At 45.5% G+C, this 24,553-nt stretch overlaps 2 protein-coding genes across 2 annotated transcripts in view; both read left to right on the top strand.

Moving 5' to 3' along the window:
- LOC8027995 overlaps nucleotides 1–24,553 on the top strand; it is a 38,873-nt gene that overhangs the window by 5,781 nt on the left and 8,539 nt on the right. The window lies entirely within an intron of this gene.
- On the top strand, nucleotides 3,896–6,535 carry LOC121834775. Its single transcript, XM_042288549.1, has 5 exons — nucleotides 3,896–4,072; nucleotides 4,423–4,629; nucleotides 4,702–5,161; nucleotides 5,224–5,399; nucleotides 5,768–6,535. The coding sequence occupies exons 1-5, from the start codon at nucleotides 3,957–3,959 to the stop codon at nucleotides 6,249–6,251; spliced, it is 1,443 nt and encodes a 480-aa protein (XP_042144483.1). The 5' UTR covers nucleotides 3,896–3,956; the 3' UTR covers nucleotides 6,252–6,535.

Here is a 24,553-nt window from a genome sequence, read left to right as displayed (position 1 = left end):
GCGGGGAAATTTTTTTGCTAAGTTTAGTGGAGGAATTTTCCCGCTAAACTTAGCGGGGAAATTTTTGCCGCTAAATTTGGCGGGGAAACTTTTCTTGCTATATTTGGCAGGGAAAGTTTTCTGCTACATTTAGCGGAAAATTTTCCTGCCAAGTTTAGCGGAAAACGTTTTCCAGCTAAATTTAGCAAACAAATTCCCCCGCAAAACTTAGCCGAAAAATTTCCCGCTAAATTTAGCGGGAATATTTCCCCGCTAACATTAGGGGGTAAATATTTCCGCTAAATTTAGCGAGGAAATTTAGTCATAATGCACTGCGCGGTTCCTTTCTCCTCCTCCTCCTCAAGAGCTACGCTCTAATTCGGCGTTACAGGGGATTGTAAACGTCTTTCATTTTTTTTTCTTATTCCTTTAATTTGTTTCACCTTAAGTCCAGACGCAGCCGACGCTACGAGCTGATGAGACCAATCAAACAGCGTCAAAAGGGAACCATCTTGGTGTTCGTCATGTTTCTGGACCTGCTCTATTATCGCTGAACCAATCATAAACACATAAGGCCTAGTGACTTGCGCTTTTCACTCTGCACTTGATTGGTCCCATTAGCTCATAGCGTGGACTGCGTCTGGATTTAAGTTGAAATGAAGTGTAAGCACCACCATCGTCGATTATTGCACTCATTCCACATACCATTAAAATTTTGCCTGCCTTTTCCCCACGCAAAAAGTCCCACTTTAGAAACACCCCAACGCCCACGCCCTTCGTCCCGGTGTCGGAAAACGCTGTTGCAAAAACAACAACTACAGAAACACTGTTACCGTCAGTTATACATAAAAAGTAACATGCGTTACTTTTTATCGGTAACGGCAACGCGCCCCTTGAGGTAACGTAGGTCGGTAAGGCGTTCCTTTATTTTGCAAGTAACGAGTAACGCGCATTTCGTTCCCTTTATTCGGTAACGCTTACAACTCTGTCGTTTCCGATGAAAAGGTAACGCGCGTTGCTTTTGCGTTACTTTATATTTACGAATTAAAACGTAGTACTGTTCTGACGTTAGAGGTATGCCGTATGAGTGAGGGTATCTGGGGAGAGTGCAATAATTTGTGACTTTGGCGCCAAGAAACACAGACGCAGAAATTGGTTTTAAGTTTCGACAAGTAACCAGAAACGTAAGTACGTTCGACGTATCTCGGAATGAGCGAGGTATGTATACGTTATGCGTATACTGTTTCGAAAGTGTAACTAGTACGTGACTACTTGTAACGCGACGCCGCCAACCCCGCTGAATAGGCACACTGTTGTTACAGCAAAGTTCTGTACGGTTTGTGTTCTATCACGAGGCCATATCGCACCTGTCCTGACTTTCGTCTCTGGAACACACGCGTGCATAGAGTTACAATTTTTGGCGCACATATGGAAGCGTGTACAGCTCTCTCAGCTATCCGGAGCGTTCGTATTTGTTGCCGTTTCAGCTCGCTCGATCTCACAAGGTCACTCGAAGACGCTTCAGTTCAGTTGGCTGCACTCAGCACTTCGTTTTTTTTTTGTTTTTTTTTTTGAAAACTGACGATGTCTAGTGATGTCACGAATCTGCCCCGGTTCGAGTTCGACCAGGTTTACCTTTTTCGAACTTTCTGCTCCAGGTTCGACAAGAAGTTCGACATAAGCTCGAATATTTTGCGCATGCGCGTAAAAAATAAATAAACTAACAAGTTAGCACCACTTCGCGAAGGAAGGGTGCAGAATTCTAACAAACTAGCTTAGTTATTAAAAAACAAAACAAAAAAAACTTCAATATTTGCTATCATAATGCCGTTAATAGGCCTTTTTTTTTTTTTTCAAAATTCAGGGCCATCTGGCGGCTCCAGTAGCAGTTGTTTAACCTTTGCGGTACCAAAGGCGGTCATGAAAATGTATTTCGATGGGCATAGCCATTTTCGCACGTCAACGACAGACGAGAAAGGGTTTCTCACTTCCTCGTTCCTTCTCGATTTGTCTCAGCGATGATGTGAACGAAAGACCTGTCCATTGCGAAGCGCCCACCCACGAACCCTTTGACGAAATTCCTCCTCATCCCGATGCTTTAGGGCCGACTTTGTGCCAAGGGAGTGCTTGGATCCGGGTTCGAAAGAAATGATGACTGAATTAGGGTGGCGATGCGGGCTAGTTGGTTCATAGTTATTACAAACAACACAACGCAAAAAAGAAAAAAAAAAAAACGAATTAGAAGGGTGTACACAAGCAGTGTTGGCGGTAACGCGTTACAAGTAACGGCGTTACCGGTAACGCGTTACTTTTTTTGGTAACGTCGTAACGTACTCGTTACTTTTCCAAAGAAGTAACGGGTAACGTACTTACGTTACTTATTTTGAGTAACGTGTAACGATATTGCGTTACGTTACTTTACTTCCTAAAACTTAAAAAAATTTAATTTAAATTCTTTTTTGTGTGTTTTTAAGTTCCCAGTCATAAATTCCTTAGTCCGAAAATGCCGCTGTCCTCGACTTTTCTTTGACGTCGGTGCTCGTCAGATTTGACGTGACACGCCACCTGCCACTCGTTTTCTCCCGCGGCTCGTTGACCTCGCTACCGCCGTCGCCTCGGCTGGAAGGCCAAAGAGGTCCGGCTTCGGGTGGATATGGGAGATTCCTGCGTCGAAGCCTGCGTTTCGCCTCCCCCTGGGAAAGGGAATGACACCTTCGTGTCATTCTTTTTCCCGTTTTCGGGACTTGAAAAACGGAGGCGGCCTTGAGCGATTGACCGACAGCTGTGTGGCTCTCCGGACTCACGTGATGAGCAGAGCAAGGCCACCGTGGAGGGCACGGGCGAGATTTGACAAAAATAACTTTCCCCCGGCAAAAAAACAAACAAACAAACAACAACAACAACAACAAACAATACGGCCGGAAGCAGAGCGCCGAACGATTCGTCGAAGTCGTGTCGCCTGGCGATTCTTGTAGTGTCCTGTTTGGACATGCAAACATTCCTGCTTTACGGAAACCCCAACACCACGCCCATTGACCTACTTCGACGAACGCTGTCACGGGCAGTGGCAGGCACAATGATAGAAGTCCTCCGAGGTCAACTCCTAATCCTCCGAGGAGAGAGGGTTCAGTTTTTTCTACTATCCTAATCTAACCCTTTCGTGGAACCCCAGGGGCTATTCTTTTTGCGAGAGTGAACCCGCAATCCTACTGCGCCAGAGAGACGCTTCCCAACAATTTCTTCTGAACCGTGCTGGACGCGGATCTTCAAGGTCGCGCACCAGTTGTCAGAGCTGAAGACGATAAAACCCCTCACGAAAGCCATTCGCAAGCAGTTGTCGTCACCTGTAGGATGGCTACGGCAAGTGCAGCTTCATCGCCTTGGCCAGGACTCAATAAATACTTCGAACTGACAGAAGCCAAAGATGACAATTTAATCTTTAAGTGCCTTCTGTGTCAGCCACAGCTGAAGCTCTTAAGTTGTGCCAAGTCCTCAAGCTCCAACCTGAAGAAGCATGTAAAGGTAAGCAAAAATTTTTGTTTCTTGCTCTTTATATTTGTAATTTAATTCCGATTTTGCATTGAGTGGGCCCTCAGATGTTATCAATACAGCTTTGGCGGAGTGTTGTGTTATTTCATGTCAGAAAGCATATCGCCATATTTTTAATCAGCAATCTGCTTCTTTGTTTTGCGCAGAAACTACACAAACAAAGCTTGGCTGCGTTCGAGGCCCTTTCAACAAAAAAGAGGGGAATCATTCAAGCGTACGAGAGCCCTGGAGCGAATTCCACACAGCCAACAAAGCAAGCCAAGATCGACGACTTAGTCCGCCATCAGTCCGTGCCTCAGGTGCAGCTTGACAGACTGGTTGAAGATTTTGTTATTAATGCCACGCAGCCTTTCTCGATGGTGGAGGAGCCTTCATTTGTGAAGTTACTAAAAGCAACAGCCCCAGAGAGGAACGTGCTCACGCGTCCGATGCTCATGACACGCCTTAAGGCGCGCTTCGATGCCCTGAAGGACAGTTTGCGCTCAACGTTTCAGAAGCTCCAGTTTGTGGCAGTCACCGCGGACTGCTGGACTCGCTTTCACAGGTACTGTTCTTAGCTCAATTGACATTTATTTACAACCATACGATTGACGGTTGACCTATCGGCACTTCTACCATTTTACTCAAAGACATATGAGTCTGTTGATAGCTACTACGTTTGCTTCCCTGAGTTTTGATGTTTCTTTTTTTTACCTTTTTGTCTGTTTATGGTGTTTTTCAAATATCTAAATTCACGTGAAATTTGCTTTGCCATAATCTACGAAGCCATATTTTTCTTAATATCGATTTCCCTAGCGCAAGCACTTCATTATAAAAAAATACGGGTATCATTTCTAATGTGGCTAACCTTGATCATTATCATATTTTATAGTTCGCTTGCCAATAACTTTCCAGGTGTTACCTTGGTGTCACGGTCCTTTGGCTGGACCCGACAACTTTAGAAAGAAAGGTCGCTGCCTTGGCTTGCCGCCGTATGCACGGGAGCGTAACTTTTGAGCGGCTTGCCACCACTCTAGAGGAGATATTCAACGAGTTCGACCTTCTGGGCAATATTACGAAAGTCATCACGGACAGCGGGTCGAATTTCGTGAAAGCTTTTCGGTGAGTCTCTGTTACATTGTTAAAAATGTTATTCCTTGGTACACGCGTCTATATATTGTTGCGCTTGTGCAGGATCTACGGTGAGGAGGAAGCCAACGATGAAGACGAAGAAAATTGTCAGCCAGTGCATTTGTGTTCGCTGATCGAGAGCGCCGAAGAAGGAAGGCACCGCCTGCCACCCCACCACCGGTGCTCAGCACACACTTTGAACCTCATCGCTACCGTTGACGCGGCTCGTGCAGAGACTGTTGATCAGGAATATTCCACGATTAAGCAAAGTGTGTTCTCCAAGTGCCAAAAGCTCTGGAATAAGCAGGGACAGTCCGCGCAAGCAGCTGATCTGATCAAATCCCACTGCGGAATCTACGTGCCTCGGCCAAATGTTACAAGGTGGAACTCTACCTTCAAGGCCATGGAGGCTATCAACACGTTTCTAGAAAGGGGAACAGACCTAGACGTCCTCTTCTGCAAGCTAGGAATTCCGAGGCTGCTGCCACCTCACGAGCCCAACTTCATCAAGGAGTATTGCAGGGTACATTAAATTTAGGTAGTTTTCGTGACTTTCTTGCTAAAATATTTGTCGTTTAATTACAGGTCATGAAACCTGTCTGCTGCGCCCTGAATGTCCTGCAAGGTGACAACTACATTCACAGTGGCTATCTGCTTCCGACGCTGGACGTCCTCATCAAGAAGATCGAGTATGAGAAGATGGCTGGATTGCGCTACTGCGGACCTCTAGCTGTTTCTCTGTTGGCCGGAATTCACAAAAGGTAAGTTGTGACACGCGTAAATTGCATGAATTGCTTGAGAGAACTATGAAATGTGATGTCGATCGGGAGAGCCAAAAGGGTAAAACCGTCGGTTGAACGGTTTTATGATCAATGTTTCTCGCGTAGAGAGTACGTTTTGAAACTTGTGGCCTGCGAATTCCGCCGTAGGTGATCGCTCAGACGACTCGTTTTCTTTACTCAGTGGTGTTTATTACCACTGCACGCAAAGAACCCATCCGATATGAGGCTTGTCTTCTTTCGCCACGCTCCCCTTGGAAGCGGGGAGTCCCGCGCGCCTACGAACTTCGCTCCTTTGGATGAAGTACAACAGTTATTTCGCTAATACAATATACATTTCGCTGCTGCAGGTTCGACAATGTGATGAGTCAGAAGGACCTGCTGGTTGCCGCTACACTGCTCCCGAGATTCAAGCTGTCGTGGATTTCGGATGAAGCCAAGCGAAATGCGGCCCTCGCGGCCGTCAAGAGCGAGCTGACAGTCTCTTCGCGGCTTGTCGAGAGCCCGGCTTCCCCACTAAAAGCGAACGCAGCAGAAGAGGATTTCTTTGGAAACCCGTTTGGAAATGCATGCACCTCCGTGTCCGGGGATGATGAGCTTTCACGGTACTTTCTGGTACCACACAATTTTGCACTGACGGAGCTAAAAAACAGCTTCCCTCTGATGCACAAGCTGTTTCTCAAAGTGAACACGGCTGTACCATCGAGCGCATCCGTTGAACGCCTATTTAGCGTAGGCGCGGACGTGTTTACCAAGAAGCGAGGTAGAATGTCTGATGCCAACTTCGAAATTCAGCTGTTGCTGAAGTACAACAGCGGAGTGTGCTTCGGGTAACGGAGGAACTTGTTCACAGCAACTACCGGTACTTCGACATGTTGTGAATAAAATACATTCAACGTTTCAATCTCGGCTGGTCTTAATTTCTTTGCTAATGAGGGAGGTCGGTTCTTCTGTTAAGTTCCGTGCCAACATGTCATAAATCAGCTTCATATATACTTCCGCGTTTTTCTTTTAACTATTCGGGTGAAACCCTAAAAAAGAGAGCGTAATTAAGTTTCCGCATGGACATATTTTAGCTATGGCGCTTACGCACATATCAAACGTCGAAACAGCAAATGTTTTAGTTCGTGAATAAAAAGTAACGCAACAGTAACGTGCGTTACTTTTTATCAGTAACGGTAACGGTAACGCGTTCCTTTTATTTTGAGGTAACGTAGGTCGGTAACGCGTTACTTTTATTTGCAAGTAACGAGTAACGTATTTAGTTACTTTTTTTCGGTAACGCATACAACACTGTACACAAGACAGCGGTTGCCGTTGTTTGTGCGCAGTGTGGATTTTACCAAGAAATATGATGACGCAGCACTTGTTCCTAATTCGTGCGCCGCATTGTACTGACATCTCAGATTTAGAGGTAAACTTGTACAGGTTCTCCTCCGCCTGGAAGTATCTTTGTCAGCAAAGGCCACCACTGCTACGGCGCAACGGACATACACTCAATGATGACGGTATTCAAAGTGGCCAGTTTGAATACCAGAAAGGGTGTATTGTTCTTTGAACTTTTTTAAATATTCAGTTCAATTGAATTCAAATTCTTATGTTTTCCTAACAGTGCCTGGGAAAAAAATTTGCTTTTTTGTAAATTAATGTTTCGAAATTTTTGTTTTCTTCGTAGAAGTAGGATAGCGCTGGTTAAGTCGGCATAAAGTCGAACTTCGTTAAAGTTTTACCGAAAATTCGAAGGTTTACCGAAATAGTCAAACCTCAGGTTCGACTAAAGTACGAGACATTTCCAGTGATGCCCGATTACAGATTTATACGTTGCTCATTCCAGGTAGTCAGTTTACTTGTAAACTGATTTATTTGCTTGTAAACTCCTAACCGTTGCTGTTTTTCCCCTCACCATCCTAATGGCGCCCTTTGTTTCCGCAACTTTCCTGACAAGGAATCCTCGAACCAAGACTCCGACAGGAAAATGGTGGATTTTAGAACATCAGTAGTTTATAATTCGGCGTTTCTAATCCGATAATGGACAAAACGCGAAAGACCCGTTTTCAAACCGGCAGAAAAATCGGTCGCTTTTATTATCTGAAGTAATCGGAAAAAGTAACGCTTACTTTTCCAGCAACGGACAATTACTTTTTGTTTTTCTTCTTCTTCGAGTTTTGAGTAATCGAATTGAATACTTTTTAACCGAGAGTAATTGTAATTGTAATCGATTACTTCAAGTAACACATCGCATTTCTGTAGTCACTCGCAACCCGATTAACGCGGGTCGCGGCGAGTTCTGAAATCTCTCGTTATCGTCCCGCTGGCACTTACGGCGTCAACCCATAAGAAAGCAGCCCAAGAGCAACAAATCACGAACCAAGAAACATGAACATGCTAAGACGCGCCTTGCGCAGCTGTCGACTACGAGTTTCGAGGGGGCCTTCCAGAATGAGCTAGCTGTTATCATGTCATGCAGTTTTGTTGCCATTTACCTTACAATGAAAGACAGCGTGAAAGAGAGAGAGAGAGAGAGACGAAGGAAGAGAGAGATTAAGATTAGTAATGTCTTGGAGAGTTTAATTTATATATTAACTTTACCCTCGGGGCCAGGGGCATCACGGAAGGGGATGGTGAATATAAACGCAGAAAACAAAGTATATGCAATATAGTTGAGAAACAGTGGAAACAAAATGTGCAATATGTAGACAGCTGGACGCCAAATATACAGTAGTTAAACATTACTAACAGGTAAACAAACAAAAAAAATCAAGAATTGATGTAAGGATTGCAGTTCAGCGATTCCACTCATTCAAAACTCTCGAATAAATTGCACATAAAATGGATTATAGCAGTAAAGTGGAACGCCGACCTTGTCCTTAATCAAAACGTGGAAAACACTTTTTTTTTACTGATTTGTGAGTACAAGGGTTCCATAAACCGCTGCCGGCCGCGCCATTCTCACGATAGTTGATTCATCAAATTATAATTATATTTCTACAGTAAAAGCGCGTCAATCGACTGTCTAGAATGATACCGTTTCTGACACAGATGAGAACGAGGCTTTTATTGTCCCTGATTGGCGGCTTCTATGAGGTTGTGCTTTGCTTTTTGATTCCGAGGGTCTTGAAAAACCGGTCCCACGAAAAATATTTTTTCTTTTTCCAAACAATATGGTCATTGTGCACATTTATCATTTGCCCGCATGCTCAAGTTTTGGAAAATGCCGAAAATATGACATATTTGCGAGGATATTACATAGGATATATGTTAATGATGGCACGTACCAAATTCCCAGATAGCAATTTCTGTCGACGCATATTCCAGTCAGAGACGATCATCTCATCGAAAGCTGTAACACATATTTAAGCTTTAAATATCCCAAGCGAACAAGCGGCATAAATGTCAGTTCTTTATGCCAGACTTTTTTTTCTACTAATTTCGCCGAGTTTTAAATGCACTAACATTTTTTTCCGCTAATTAAGTGATATCCTGAAGAGTTTAATTGACATGAAATGTGGAATATACGTTGCAACCTTCTAATTGGGAACCAATTTTCACCGGCAACAGGGAAAGACTCATTAATAAGGTTCATATTAATGGAGCAGGGTAGCACTAACTCATAGAAGGGAAAAAATACTTTGCGCCACAGTGCATTTTAACATAGTGAAGTTCTATAGAAAGATAAGCCCGTTCTTTTCAAATTTAGGTGTAAGTGAAAGAAAAAAAAAAAAACGCCAACTTTTATTTAAGTTTGAAATAATCTAAACGAGGCTTTAACAGAACGTTTGCACATACGATTGAAATGGAACAAATTCGGATAAAACATCTGGCTGTTCCAAGCATAAACATTCACCGGAAGACGCTTAAAGGGGCCCTGCAATCATATTTAAACGTCTACCTTTTTCGCGGTTTCCACGTCTCTTGGGGTTGGGGCAAGCCAGCGGGCACGGAGAGAGAAACTAAATATCAGTGCATCATATTTTAACCGGACGATGCGGAAACCTCCTCCACCGACGGGGGCGATCCGCGGTACCGAAAGCGCTCGAAATGTGACGTCTTTGGTCCTGGGCTTACTACTGGTCAGAGCCGCTAAAAGCTTCTTTTTAGTCGAAATACAAAATAGAAGTGGCGCGAACCGTTTCAATTATTTATAAAAGTAGTTTTTGTTTAGTATTTTAGATCAGAAAAGAAACAAATGCAGTTTATAAAGTACGGAAACAAGAAATGACCCGTCGACATATCCGCCACCAAGCGGTGGAAAAGCCGGCGCATACTAGAAAGGAGTAGTGGGATCAGGCACCGACACGGAAAGGTCCCGGAAGTACGCGGCGGCGCTGCGGTCGTTTACGGACTGGAGGATCCGACCGGCTCCGAGCGTTCCGAAGGCCTTCAGCGAGTAGCTTTGTCTTGTGTTTTGGCCATTTCGCGTTACGGCAGTGGGAAGCGACTCCCATTCTGAACTGATCTTTACCGCGTGTTGGCTGTCGTTTGTGGCCAATGAAGTGTCATGCCGAATTAGTGTTTAATCGCGCAGCAAATGCAATGAGAGCCGCTCTTACTGCCCGCTGTATACAGCCTATCCAGAATACGCTTTAGTGGCGCCCTCTCGCTCCGTCAACACGGAGTGCGGCAGCCGGGAGCGCTCGCTGAGCTCACTATTCCTCCTCTAGTTCACGGCCGCTCAAGCAACCAAGGACGTCATGAGGGAGGTTATTTTTTGCTTGTTTTTGTAATATTAATCTGCCTATAACTTTTAAAAGAAGGCGAAATTTGAGAAAAAAAAAAGTTACATTAAGTTACTACGGTCAGTGCGCTCAGGTTTGGTGCAAATTCAAAATCAGTAAAAAAGTGCTTGCAGGGCCCCTTTAAGCCGGAGTCACACTGCTTATTATACATCATTCAAAACACAGTCTGCCTATACAGATTCGAACGCGAGTCACCGCGAGATCCGTGCTTCGAATGCCGCATGGCAGTGAGTTCAGGAAAAAACTTGGTGCACGGCATTCGAACCACGGATATTGCGTTGACTCGTGTTTGCAGACTGTCTTTTGTATGATGGTATGGGCAGTGTGACCCTGGCTTAAGCTTACATCAGCCCTTGGGCATGCTCTGAATGACCACCTTACCATTATTACTAGCATTTTTTTTTAGCGTGGAACTGCGTGCGACTTCTTTCTAATGCACGACTACTCCAATTAAAGATGAGCACAACGAAATTCTACATCCAACATATATTAACGTTCAAATCAACGTTTTCGTCCCCACGCTGGCGCGTTAGAACTTAGATCTGACTATCGTCTCGAAAATGTCGAAAGAGAAAAGGCGAGCGTCAGTGGTTCACTGAAAAACACCAAAGCTCGAACGCACCCTGTTAGCTACTGCAGTACAACCTACTCTGACCCCTTTTCGCAGCTTCAGTTTGCGGCCGCTAGGTGTGCTGCATTCTTTTGTGTGTTTGTGGTGCTGAAAGAACGACTACTTGCATTTTTATATTTTCAAGCATGAGCCACGGCCCACAGGTATCTTTGGGAACCTCGCGCTTAGGCGCGAAGAGATGCGAGTACTTGGGTGCAGCCGCTTCTCCGTGACCCCAGAAAATCTGCGAAAACACGATGCTGTGGAAAAACCTTTTGCAAAAAGCGCAGCACCGTCCGCGATGCCGAGAGGTGTGCAGAACCGGTTGTAGCAGACGATCGAGGCGACGGTAGAGTCGCAGGCGAGCGGGCGAAGCCATGCGAGCAACTGCGTACCCTTTCTTTCCAGTGTGAGTGCTATAGATGCCGCGGGGGAAAAGGACCGCGCTGGGCTTCGCGTGCGACCTTTTGAAATTTTTTATAAAAGGTCTATTGAGTTTGTTTTTATATATATAGAAGAACCTTACCCTTTCCCCCTTCCCCTATGCGAAGTAGTAAACTAGCCCCACCTGCGCGACTAACCCCTTCGCCCTTTGTCAATAAACTGTATTTCTCTTTTTCGCGCTGACTTGTCGACAATAATTTCCAAACCGCTGTAAAACAATACCAGGTTTGAAGTTTTTCGAGATTCTGTTGCAAAGTTCGATACAATTCGACTAAATTTCGACTCACGAAAAAATTGAGAACGAACTGATTGCACCGCAGCGAGAGAAAATTGCAATATTTGCTTGGTAAATTGTTTTAACCTGAAACGTTATTTGGTTAGGCGTTCGGCACCTCGTGAAGCCCACATCAAAGTATGGCCGCGAGGCTCGACAGTAATTGGTTGACGGGTGGGAAGGGGGGGGGGGGGGGGGGGGTGTAGGTGCTCGACGCTGATTGGTTGGATTGACCAGAGGGGTAGGCAAGGAGGAGCTCGACCACCTGCGTAAACTGAGGTAGAGTAGCTCGACAGTATCAAAGGCTCGTGGAGGTCGCCAGGTTTATCAGCCCGCTTAGCGGTAGTATCGCTTCATTCAAGGAACAACTGTCAAGTATACACATGGTTCGCGTTAAACTATCTGATGAACAGCGCCATGAACGTAGGCGTCTGGAAACTCAGAGTATTGCAAAGCGTTTGTGATGCTAGAACATTTCGTGTATGTAACACAATCACCTAGCAATTCGCCATACTTTCTTTGTGTTTGTGTTTGTCCTTTGTCCCTCTTGTTCCCCTTCTCCAGGAACTATATTCATCATTCTTGTCCAGCTCGCTTGCCCCTTTGCATTTAATTGCATTATAATTATACTTTCTTTATTGCTTCGCATTAATAAACAAATTCGGGCAGTAAGCGTACACAGGTTTCCTTTTATATTGCTTATACATAGGTAGCCATCTTAAGGAATCTAAAACCGACTACTTTATAAACCAATGTTTTTCCCAAAATTAAAAATAAAATAAAAATGAATTGCGTAAAATTTAGAGCAACACTGTCCGAAGGTCGAACTTTGTAGAAGTTTGGTAAAAGTTCGAAGGTTCGCAGAACTAGTCGAACCTCGAAGTTCGACTAAGTTCGCAACATATCCCTAGTATGAAATATGAGCAACTACGAGCAGGAATCGTATCGATCGCGTCGTCCGAACGTTTCATCGAGTGGATATTGTGGCACGCCCTCTGATACGCCCACGAGGAACACGCTGGAGCCGTCGCAACCTTCGCGGTTTCGGGTACGTTTCAGATCGAGATGTCGCCGAAGGATCCTTTGTTTCCTCGCACCCGCCCAGCTGGTGTTCACTCGCTACACCCAGTTTGTCTCGTTTTCTCCGAAATCTTAGTTCTCTGGCTTCAGAGCAGCGTGCCTCGGTACGTTCATGGCAGAGTGTTTGTGCGTTTTAAATAGCGTTTTTCTAAACTGTCAATGTGACGGGTGCGTATGCTGGCAACCTTAACAGCCGACTGTTAATTCCCTCAGTAAGTGATCGGTCACCCCCATTTCGCTTATCCGAACGACATGGTTTCCTTATGAAAGTAAGCATACAACTCTTTGTGCGCTATGCGCGCTTGTAATAAATAAAAAAGAAAAGCGAAGTCTAAAAAAAAAATCTAGTCTTTGCCATAATTTCTATTGACGTTTGGTGTTTATAAATTAAAGGCTTTTAAGACCGAAAAATTAATCTGTAAAAGCCAATTTGCACTATTACTCTTTCGTCCTGCCTCTTTCTGACATGCGAGTCTTGCTTTCGGGTAGAAGGATAATGGTATACGAATTGACATTAAGCCCCTTTCTCTTATTAATGCAACTCTCCTCCACTCGCTTCCCCCTCTCATGCGTGTTGTGACTTCTCCCGCGTCAAGCACGATGATTTTGAAGTCTTTGTTTCTCTGTGGCTTCCTGTTTGTTTTTACGATCATTTCTGCCCCAATTTGTGTCCCCTAGTCGACCTGCACTGAGGTTTTACCGCTTTCGGGAAAAAAACGTGAAGGTTATACTTGCCGCCCAAACTGCTCACCTCGAGTGGCACTGTATATGCGTGAACGCGGGCATCCGTGTCCACTCAACATACATTTTCCGTTTTCTACAGTTACTTAAGATAAAGAGACAATTTACGCAATCGACACCGAAATAAATATAAGTGAGTATTTATAAAGCACAGTAATATCAAACGAACTGATTGGTATCCATAACAAGCGCGCATTTTCAGACAAGCCCTGCAAGTTTGTCTCAAAGATAAACTGAAGCGGTTCTGTATTTGAATAAAAATGCTTAAATCATCTTCATTCGGCCTCCAGGACCACGATTATTAAGATTATTTTTTTTAACTTGGTGCACGGAGGCTGCAGAAAATGATTTTCAGAGTACCGCTGATGCCCCTCCTTCCCAGAGCGTTACGTCATAAAAGGAGTTTTCGGAGTCTCTGCTCTTGCGCATCTTCAGCGCCTATCAAATGTATTCACGCGCACTCTTTTGCTATTTTCCTAAAATAAGAAAAAGACGCCACGACTGGTGTCAGTGCGGGGGCAATATACCTGGCAAGCTTGCAATTGCATGCTTGCCAGGCGCTTGGCGGCTGAAAGATCCTCGTATTACATAACAACTGGTCGGAGGTTTATCCTCTCTTTTCCGGTTTATTTGTATCTTCGAGGAAAACGAAGGTTATATCCGCATCCATGGGATGAAAATATTCCGAAATTTACCTCGAACTCGTTTTAGGGGCGAAGCTCCTTAGGGGCTAGCCATGTCCGTATGTCCGTCCGATGTCCGGCGTCGGGTGCTCGTGCTCAAGAGCACGCGAGCACGTGCTCCCGTGCTCGTATAGGACAAAAAAAAAAAAAAACGCATCTTTACGTGGTGAACGATGTTGATTGGGGCGAAGCTCTGGTGGTGCTTGTCTGCGTAGACGGTGAGCCGCATCATGCCGAGCCTTTCGTTCGTTTTCATCCATGTCACGCTGTGGTCACATGCTCAAATGCGTATATAACCACGTTCCATACCACACATTCTCTTTCTGACATGGATGAAAACGAACGAAAGGCTCGGCATGCTGCGGCTCACCGTCTACGCAGACAAGCACCTCCAGAGCTTCGCCCCAATCAACATCATTCACGGCGTAAAGACGCGGTTTTCTTTTTTTTTTTTTAAGAGCTTTTTTGACTTCATTTTAAGCCACCTTGCGCCGTACTATTAAGCTGAACATCGCTCGCTTAGCACCATACCCACGCTGGATAACGTAATATAAAAGATTACTGCCGTCCCCGGATTTAGTTTCGCATTTTGTAGTTTATTCGAAACAACGAGTACCGACCTACGAGCAGAGGAGCACGGACTTAGCCAAGCTTAGCGCCCCCGTCGTTATTAGGGGGGTGTCGATGCACTCGCTCGGCCGAGAAGAAATTGCGATAATGAGGGCCCAATAATTAGGGCTTTGGGACCCGACTGCATGATGGCGCATTGTTACAGGCATAACTATAACTAAGGAGACAGAGCTAAACGACCTTTCCGTTTTGTTATGGTGCGCGGGATTTGCAGATATAGCTGAGAGCAGATGTTTCGTACGGGAGCGCGACTTCATACCGACAACACACGGCAGGGCAGTACGAATTGCTAGCGGCAGCTGCTGCGCGGATGTCGGTTCGACCGACGGAAGGATTTCGATTGTTGAGAAGTCAGCCCCGCGCTGCAGTTTCTAAACTCCGTTCACCCTTAAAGCGCGAAACACATGTACGACGAAACCGTCCGATCCGACGTCCGACCGCGCAATACGACGGTCGGTGGCGAGGGTTTTCAACGCTCTCCGATGCTACGAAAACCCCCTCCCCCCAAGGTCATTCCGGCAGTCCGCACGTCGGATCGGAAGGTTTCGTCGTACATGTGTTTCCCGCTTAAGGGTGAACGAAGTATAGCGTAGCGTCGCGTTCCTTCTTACTGTATCAGTCTCTTTTTTTTTTTTTTTTTACTTTCTAGGGGATTGGGCAGGCATCGTACTAAGCAAACGATGCCTGAAGCTCGGGGAGACTTCGGACTCTTTGGGGTTCGAGTACGTGCTGCTATGACTTGTGTCGTTTCCGACCGTCACATGTATATGCGGCGAGCTCGGCAGGGAGCAAACACGCGATAAAGGTGGAGAACGCAGACGAGTGTAGGTTTAAGTTTCGTTAATCTAAGGTAGTTTAGCGCACAACTTGTGCGCAGTCCTCATCAAAGCTATTTTTCTTTTCTGAGCGTTTTTTTTTTTTTTGCGTTTTGTTCTAAGGCGAACACTCGTGCAGCCGAGCGCTATGGTACTAATTACACAATGTGCTGTCGAGATCAGAGCTGTCGAGATATTGTCGATTGAAAGTGATAGGGAGGCGTCATTATATTCTGGCTCTCCTTATCTAGAGGCACATATGAAGTCTGTTTTCTAAATAAAAAAAAGAACATGCAGACATAAGGCATGGTTTTTCAGCGACGGCAAGTTGTCACAAGATCTATCTGGAGTCGCTTATCCACGCCCGTAACGAAAATGACTCCATGTGGCGTCAAGAAAAGTGTGAAAAATGTCAAAATTTGCTTAGTCTGTGGAAGTGTTTCTATGAAAACATATTTTCGGAAAGGGTACTAAAAATTTAGCCTATAGCAGCGGTTAAATCATGAAAAAACTGTTTACATAATTTATAATCGTTAAAATATGCTGAAACCGATACCGAAACTAACTTGCCACTCGACTGGTCCGCCATTTTGGTGTGCAGTTTGAGCCTGGCCAGCCTGGCAGCAGGTCACTGTTTTGTGTTCGTGCCGCGGATAAAAATGGACTTATCAGGCTCGTCTGAATCGAGCAACGATGAGGATAGGCTGCTAGATGTTAAGGACGATGACGATAACCCGTTCTCATACGATCCGCCGGCATCGCCTCCGAGAAAACCGCCAGCGGCGGCTGCATTCGTGATCCGCCGCCATGTGGACCCAGATGCCGCTTCCGAAGCGGAATGGTAAGGCAGCTTTTGTTGCTAGCACGCCAAGAAAAACTGATCGACGTTATGCCTTTTAATTGGAGGCACTTTTTGTTATATCTTGGGGTCTGACAATAGACGGGTTTAGTAGACCGTGTTTTCAAGCGACGCTTCCACACACAACACCAATTTCCTCCAGTCGCCATTACGTGCTCTTACATAACTGTATAAACCGATAACATAAGCAAAAAGCAGACAGTCGCTAGCACCAACTAGCTACAAAGCGAGCACCCTGACCAACATGTGACGTCACGGCAACGTCAGCGCCATCATGGCAGCCTCCTTGTGCCGCTCGTGCTCAGTGTTGCCAGTAGGGCTGCAGCAAGTGATTTGGGTGTGTACATGTAAATTTCAAAATTCATTTTCTTCTAAAAAAAATTAATATTTTTCCGAGATATTTTGTACACATGCTCAGGAAGGGCATCCAAATACATGGTGAAAATTTTAAAGAAATCGGTGACCATCAAAATTACGGCGGAGATGCCCTTTAAGGCATGACTGGCGTGAAAAGTGACGAAGTGACACTTTTTGAAAGTGATTTATGCCAACTACCTCTTTTAGAACATACAGTATGTCCTCAGCGAACTAATTTTCTAAAATCCTGATGCGTCGTCGTCTCGTAAAAGAATACATCAGGGAATTTCTCATAAAACCAAATCCTGCGAAAGTTCCAGTTTCAAGGTCGCGTTTGGCAGCTTGAATCATTGTTAAAGTTCATCTCACGTGACAAGATTTAAGCCGAAATGTCATTTGTCAAGCAAACTCTGTCTAAACGCGACAAAAAAATCTAGGTTGTTAGGTTTTTTTAACTTGTACGTCCAACAAGCTTGGCCTTTGTTTCGTCGGCATAATACAGTACGACATTGTTACATAAGGGAAATTGCTTTTAGACGGGTTATGAGAATGGCATGTCAGAAGCGAGATTTCTCCCAGACTAATAAAACGAGTGAATGTTGCTGCCGAAAAAGTCAAAGGCTCTCTAGAGGCAGTCAAGGCTCACGCATCTACCTGATACCTTGCTTATTTTGATTTTATCGAAATGCCACCCTGTTAGAAACATTTCTAAATCATTCTCATCTGCGTTGTAGTGGGTTTGCCGTGTTTTGGCTTGGAAACGTCGCAGCTGTCTTGAGCTGAGTGACGAAAATCAAACTCCAAATGATTGTTTTTTTGTATACCTCTTTCTCGCTCTCTGCGCGGGCGTCTACATGGCACCGTCCCAGTTCATGGGCGCGCCTCAGTATTTGCGTCGCTGGCGACATCGACTGTAAGTTTGATCGACGCCGCGGCTCTTCTGAACTACCATAAATATTACTATTACTACAATCGACACTTCGTAGTCGGTGATCATTAAAACATGACTTGGATTACTATTCTCACCGAGTTATAGACTCTTTGCACACGCGCCAGATTGCGGCCGCCATTGCTGACCTTATCTTGTCTTTAACCCAGACGCCGAGCCAGTGAAGCGGGCGTTGACGAGCTTATACAAAGGCCAACGCTAGGGAGAAGGACACAGTAGAATCTAAAATGGCAATAACTTGCCCTGCTGTGGTCATAATAAAGTGAAGTAAACGTAACAAGAGGAAACAAATATTGAAGGTCGGTTATGGCGGCTCCCATGCAAAACTCCCTCAACGCGTCTATGACGCACTGTCTATGAACGCGGCCCGCGCGACTCGTGATGCGCACACAGGGGGGCAGCAAAAATATCAAGATGTTCAGTCTGGCTGGATCTCTACGTCTACCAGGCGATTACTAAATCGTCTATAGACCATAATTTTTGATGTTTTCGCCCGCGGCTATATTTTGCCGACTAAAGCGCCACCCTCCGGGCATTTCGCGGGGACTGCGGTTTAACAAACGTTTTCGTCGTTTTCGTTGGCGTTGAGACCGGTGTTAAAACCGCACAACACACAAAAAAAAAAAAAAAAAAAAAAACGAACGGAACGTTTAAAGAAATCGTGTAGGCTCTGCGTACTGCGGAGTAACACCGCGATGTCCGCAGTCCCTCGCGTCGCAAGTGCCGTACGGTGTCGAGAGTAGACAGCCACTCACGTCTGCTCCCCCGCGCTCCAAACGAGGTTGTGCAAGTAGTCGATGAAAACGCCGAAGAACGAATCAGAAAACGAGAAGTGCGAACATAATGAACCACTGCCTGAAGTTCTTTAGCGTTCGGTAACTAATCGCCTCGAGATTCGATCGACGCGGCTCATGTGGTGAAAAGCAGAATTACGCTTTGTTTTACACTCACTCCGAACAAAACGACGCACGCAAGGCCGAAGCCATGGGAGGCGCCAATGCAGCGCTCGCGCACTGGAATCAACTGCTAAGAGCTCGTGCTCTCTACCCTTGCCCGTGCGCTCTGTTTTTAGTGCGGATGCTTTGTCTCTACCCGTATTCTGGACAGATGGAATCACCACGTGCATCATGGAGAACCACGGATAAACAAAAGCACGCTTCCACTCACATCAATCTGGGTCTCGAGGCCAATACTTGCCAATACTTCGTTCATCCTTAAAGGCCGGCGACCTGTTCGCGCTCTCCACGTTTTCCCCGCTTCCTCCTCTCCTCCCTTCTACCCTGCCCACCGTTGCCTGTTTCCTCCTTTCCCAGTTTGAGGAGGATCTTCTGCCTCGCAGAAGCTCGTGTCTGGTTTTTGGCCTTTAAGTTGAGGCTGCCGCCAATGCCACAAGCACAAGAGGTCGCAATATCGCTGCTTCGAAGCGTTCTTCCGCAAAACGAGCACTCGCGCTAGAAATGCACGTCTCAAAGCCAGGAGCGCGGGCTAGCTCGCTCTGGTAGCTTTGCGGCGAGATGTTTTTTTTTTGTGGCGCTCTCTTATGGGTTCCCTCTTGTGACGTCATTACCTTGCGAACAACAAGCTCAATGGTGTTTGTAATGAACATGATGGAAGCTTGAAATTGTTGCGCTCTGAAACCAACACTGGCAACTCTGTCAAAAGTTAAGTTCTTCTATTACACTTAAACACACTTGCGTTAGAGTGCGTTTGACTGCGTTGCACCGAGAACCGAAAGCGAGTCACCGGCACATCTGTGCTTCGTATAAAGCGTGGAACCCAATTCAAAGAATCATCTTGGCACGCGATATAAGCAGCAGGGATGTCCTGGTTTCTTGCAGCCGCAACGCAGTGAAACGCAGTCAAACGCAACTGTCTGAACCGGGCTTTACTTTCGTATGAGATCCTTTGCTGCGGTCAAAGTACGCATTCGGCCAATCGTGGAAGGCCGATCACAGCAACGCTTTCAATTGCTCACGTCGCCAATAGAGCGACATATCGAAGATCAATTCAGCTTAAAGACGCTTTAAATACAAGTCGTCGATAATTTAAAAATTTAAAAGTGACAGGGTGTGGCTAGGTGTCCTGGCATGCATTGCTTGCTCTGGTTCCCTGTGGATCGCGGCCAGCGATTTTGCGACCTTATAGGCTGCTGTCCACGATCCACGAGGTCGTAGGTGACAATGAGTTGTTGTTAAGAATTCGAACTATTCGGTATACGTTGTTTTTTAAAATTTTAACGGTCCAGTTAAAGGACGGCGAAAACCACAGAGCGCTACTTGCAACTAAAGTTTAATTAAAAAAAAAAACACACACACACACACATGCACACAAAAAAGCGTATACACCGTGTTATCAAAAAGACGTGTGACATCACGGCGTGTATGTTTTTTTTTTTATTATTAAGCTTTATTTGCAAGTAGTGCCGTGTGACGTTCGTCGTCCTTTAACATGTCTGCCGTCTTTTTAGCCCTTTTGTCCTATACAAGAATCACTCACTCGCATAAGTACCTTCCCTTCTACGTAAAGCTTTTTTTAAAAATATTCTATTAATATTTCGAATCCCCGCAATAAATGTAGCAGCTTTTACTCCAAAATTTACGCGAAGACATGTCGAATTCTTCAGTTTCTTAAACCTTGATTTGCAAATCCTCTTACTGGTTCGCAGCAGCTGCTTTTACTATATCTACCCCTACGTGCGCAGGAACACACACGGCCGACCCTCGACGTGGCTTACTCCTCTTCACCCTTGAATAAGTATCTGAACGCGCACTCGATACCGACAAAAAAAATAATTAAAGGCAAACTCGGGGAGAAAGGAGAGGAAAGTGCGCCGAGGACAGTGAGATACGTGTCGAGAGGACAGCGGAGAACCCAGCGAATCCGCAGATAGCGTCGCCGTTCATTCTGCAGTTGATAAGTGCGCGACGACGTCTGCTCGAGTGGCCCGGCTCAGGTGTCGTCCCGAGATACAGGGACGCGCCCCGTGTACGGCGGAAATTTCTTGGAGAACGAGGACGAACAATTTTCCAGCCTAATGTCTGACTCGGCAGCCTTCTTGTAGACCTTTTCCAGGCGGGCCCCGCCATCCTGAATCGCGGAACTTCCACTATGCGGGAAAACATCGTTTTGCTCTTGCCACACCTCTGGGAGAAGCTCACGTTTTGAATAGCAATCTTGTTTTGCCTTTTGTGTATTCTTTTACTTGTTCCAAGTTGTAATCTCGTGCCTTTTTCTTCTTTTTTTTTCATCCATTATATTGGATTTGTTAACTACGTAACTGGGGACGAGGGGGGGGGGAGTCCATTTGGAGCGCAAGTTTGTCTGCTTCTTGTATTGCGGTTTGACTGACGTCAGAACGCCCAGCTCTTATTGGCTCTAATGGATGGATAGTGGGTGGACCTCAAGGCTAGCTTCCTTGAGGTCTACCCACTATACTTCCAATCGGAGCTCGACGTTCTGACGTCACCGCAACCCTTACTGAAGAAGCAGACGAACTTGCGCTCCGCATTATACCGTTCGGGATTCCACTAATGATGATGTCATTCGCAGGCCTTGTCTTTTACGTGGCATTGCCATAGCCAAGTGACTTGGCATTTTTCTCCTGGGTGATAGGCGCTGCAAGGGTGCATATAGACTGGATCACTAGGGGGAGTGGACAAGTAAACAGCAACATTAACAGGTTTCGAGTTTGGGTGGTTAGGAAAACTATTAAAAATAAAGTTACCCCTGTCTGCTCCAGCACTAGCACCAGAAATGTAGACGTTATCCCCAAAAGTAACTAAATACGTTACTCGTTACCAATTCTCGAAAGGAGCGCGTTGCTTTACCTCAAAAGTAACGACTTATTTGTCTCGTTACTTTGACGACCAAATACACAGCTGCCTTTTTTATGGTTTATTGTTTTCTTTTCACTGGTCGTTGCTCTTAAAGGGACCATGAAACGATCTTGAAATCGAATTTCATCCTTCGCACGTCGTAAAAGGTGTGAAAAAAAAAAACCCAGAACACAAAAATAGAGTCCAAAAAAATTTTTCGCTATAGAACTGTTAAAAGACAACCTGACTCCTTTACACCGTTTTTTCTTCGAAAGCTCTCAGCCTTTTCACTGCGATACTTCCGCGGAACCGCAGCACGTCAGCCAAATCCACGTCGCCTATTGGGTAAGAGCATACCTGGCTAGCACTGCCGGGAAATGCTTCCTAAAAGTTTTGTTAAATAATATTCAGATCCACGTTTTGTAGATTAATTAGAAATGTGACGAAAATTGCCTAATTTGATAATGCTGAGAGCCAAGCGCCATCTATCGTGTGGTAAACCAAGCAAGAGAAACACCCGATTGCGCCTGCGTAGTCAACCCCCGAGCGTCGTCTGCTGCCCGGGTTTGCACCTGGTCGCGCTCGCAGAGCAGACTTTCGTTTTTTTGCTGCTCGAGTAGCGTTTACATTGTTTGTGATCGATCGCTCGGTCGCCATGCCGAGAGGGTGCAGCGTACCGAAGTGCCCGAATCACAGTTTCTGCAGTCCGGTGGTTAAAAGAAACAGTTGCAGATTAAACGCTTGCTACCCGATGAACCACGTCGAAGCGCCTTCTGCAGGCTCATCGGTTTAAGGGACGCCGGGTCTAAGGGCATTCGTGTATGCGCGGAGCATTTTGACACCGAGTGTGATTACAGCCGTATTCACAGTGTTCTCCACGAATGCAAACAGGTTCCAAAAGCCCCCCCCCCCCCCCTCCCCCCCCCTTCCCCCCGGCCGCCTGAAACCCGAAGCGATTCCTACACTTCGGCTTCCGTCGCCCCCCGAACAGGAGAGAGTCGGTGGCATCAGCGCCATCAGCACAGTGGAACCTACCGGCACACCGCTAACTCGCCTTCGTTAACGCTGCCATTCTCCTACTGCCGAGATAAGTTCCGGTGCCGGCGGACGTCACGACCGTCAAAATTACGCCGCAGCTTGTTTTGCGGTGAGTTGGAGAGAAAGAAAAAGTCAATATTTTATTAATTTATTTGTGTAGAAGTTAATAAACCGAAACAAAAACGGATGCCTGTTCGGCATTCAGTGAACATTGAAGGTTTAATGTAAAAGTTATTTGGCAAAAGTAAAAAGCTCATTTCATGGTCCTTTTAAGCAGTAGCTGCCCATCGATGTTTTCCTCAGTTATGTTTCCCCTCTTCCGTAAGAATACATCTATGGCTGCACTGCTGAGTTTTTCTACTGACGCGCTCGAAGGAACCGTGGTGTTGTGCTCCAGGAAGAGCTGGTGAATCTAAGATTCCGCCCTCTTTTTTCTTCGTTCTGCTTCTAAAGTTCGAAGTTCATAATAGTTCTGTGTTTTCCCGCGTTTGCAGCCTCCGGGTTTATATTCTGTTTTCACGGTTCTAGAAGGTTCAACCAACGAACATTATTGTGTTCGCTGGGTGAAAGACATCGACATCTTGTAAACCCGGAGATGGGGAACGATAACAAAACGAACGAACACAACAAGAGTTCGACTGACGTGTTCAGCGACAAACGTTGCAATACTGTCATACTGTCTAGTTGTTTTTCGGGTTGCCCATCTGCATTTGTCGCAATAGACGCGTACTCAGGTTAGAATTAAAACGAGGCTGTTCAAACGGTGTCGTACCCGTAACTCCTCAAAACTAGCGAAATACCGTTACTCCTTACTTGGCCTTCAAAGTAACTAAGTACGATACTCGTCCCTTTTCTAAAAAAAAATAATAGGTTACTCGTTACCAAAAAAGTAACTAGGTAGGAGTAACTCGTTCCTAGTAACGCGTTACGTACATGTCTGGTTAGCCGTGCAGGAGTTAAGGCCAATTTAAAATATATAAACAAATAAGTAATCCAGCCAGAATTTTTTTAAAGGCTAATTAGAAGAGGAAATATATATTTAGTGAGACCTCAGCGCTCAGCGGTCGTTATTAAATTAAAATTGTACGAGTCAAGACGTTATCGGATGCAGGTGAAAATTGTGAGGCTCTAAAATCGGCCAATTTTTTTTTTTTTTTTTGAGTGTTGTGCTCTGAATGTGAAACTTTAGCCCACGTATGCACCTTTCCAGAAGGGCGCAGCCATCTTGAATGTCGTCACTTCTGGTATGCGTCAAAACATCGTTCTTATCTCTCCACGCCGCTGGAATAACTTCATGAAAAATGCGTGATTGTCCCACATTCTTGTTTTCCCTTGCCTATAGTTTCTTCCAAATTCCAGGTTTAAATGTTTTATTATTTTTTCGTCCCGCATACCAGAAACGGAACCCACGTGACTGAGAAGGAAACGAAACGAAACACGTCTATAGAGGGTATTTACTGGACGCCATATTTGGGGGCGATGTTTAGAGCGTATGCTCCAGAACGAGCGCTCACATTAATATGCTGCTAAGACCGTCAATCTTGATGGTACGGAATGCACGTTTAAAAAAAACTGTGGAAGCTCGATGTCAGCACGCGTTCACCGTTGGCGCACTTAGCTATGGCCGCCAGGAAACACGTTTAATACACCAGACCAATGTTTAGAAATCAACAGCCCAGCGTGCACTCTCCACTGCCCATGCTCCGTTTCGCATTAAAGGGGCCATGTAATGAATTTTAGGCTGGGGTAAATGATTTTAGATTGGGGCTTTATTAATCGCATATCGTTTAGCGGGAAAACAAAAGAGGGTAGAAAGCCGAAGGCCAGCTTTTCGGTAGAAACATTGATATAGCGGACTATTTCGTACCTCTTTTCCTTCTAAAGCTCTCCGCCTTTTCACTACGTTACATCCGCTGTATCCAGAGCACGTAAACCAACCCCAACTCACGCGTTAAACACGAGAATCGCGTCACTCGGACGTAGGCGCTCGGCGACAATCAGTCCGTCGACGAATATTTGTGTTCGTGTTCGTGGCCAAAGAGTGCCCTGACGGAACTTATCATCACTCCCCGATGGCAAGCTCCATGGTGCGCTTAAAAAGCAAC

The sequence above is a fragment of the Ixodes scapularis genome, unplaced genomic scaffold (genome assembly GCF_016920785.2).
Source record: "Ixodes scapularis isolate PalLabHiFi unplaced genomic scaffold, ASM1692078v2 PGA_scaffold0__279_contigs__length_252992795, whole genome shotgun sequence".
Taxonomy (NCBI): Eukaryota; Metazoa; Arthropoda; class Arachnida; order Ixodida; family Ixodidae; genus Ixodes; species Ixodes scapularis.
This window is presented reverse-complemented; position numbering and strand designations above follow the sequence as displayed.

Bases quoted from the DNA above. Each gene is read 5' to 3' on its own strand.
- LOC121834775 (XM_042288549.1), top strand. From the start codon at position 3,957: ATGCTCATGACACGCCTTAAGGCGCGCTTCGATGCCCTGAAGGACAGT. The intron at 4,073-4,422 runs GTACTGTTCTTA...ATAACTTTCCAG, and splicing joins TGCTGGACTCGCTTTCACAG to GTGTTACCTTGGTGTCACGG. The intron at 5,162-5,223 runs GTACATTAAATT...GTTTAATTACAG, and splicing joins TCATCAAGGAGTATTGCAGG to GTCATGAAACCTGTCTGCTG.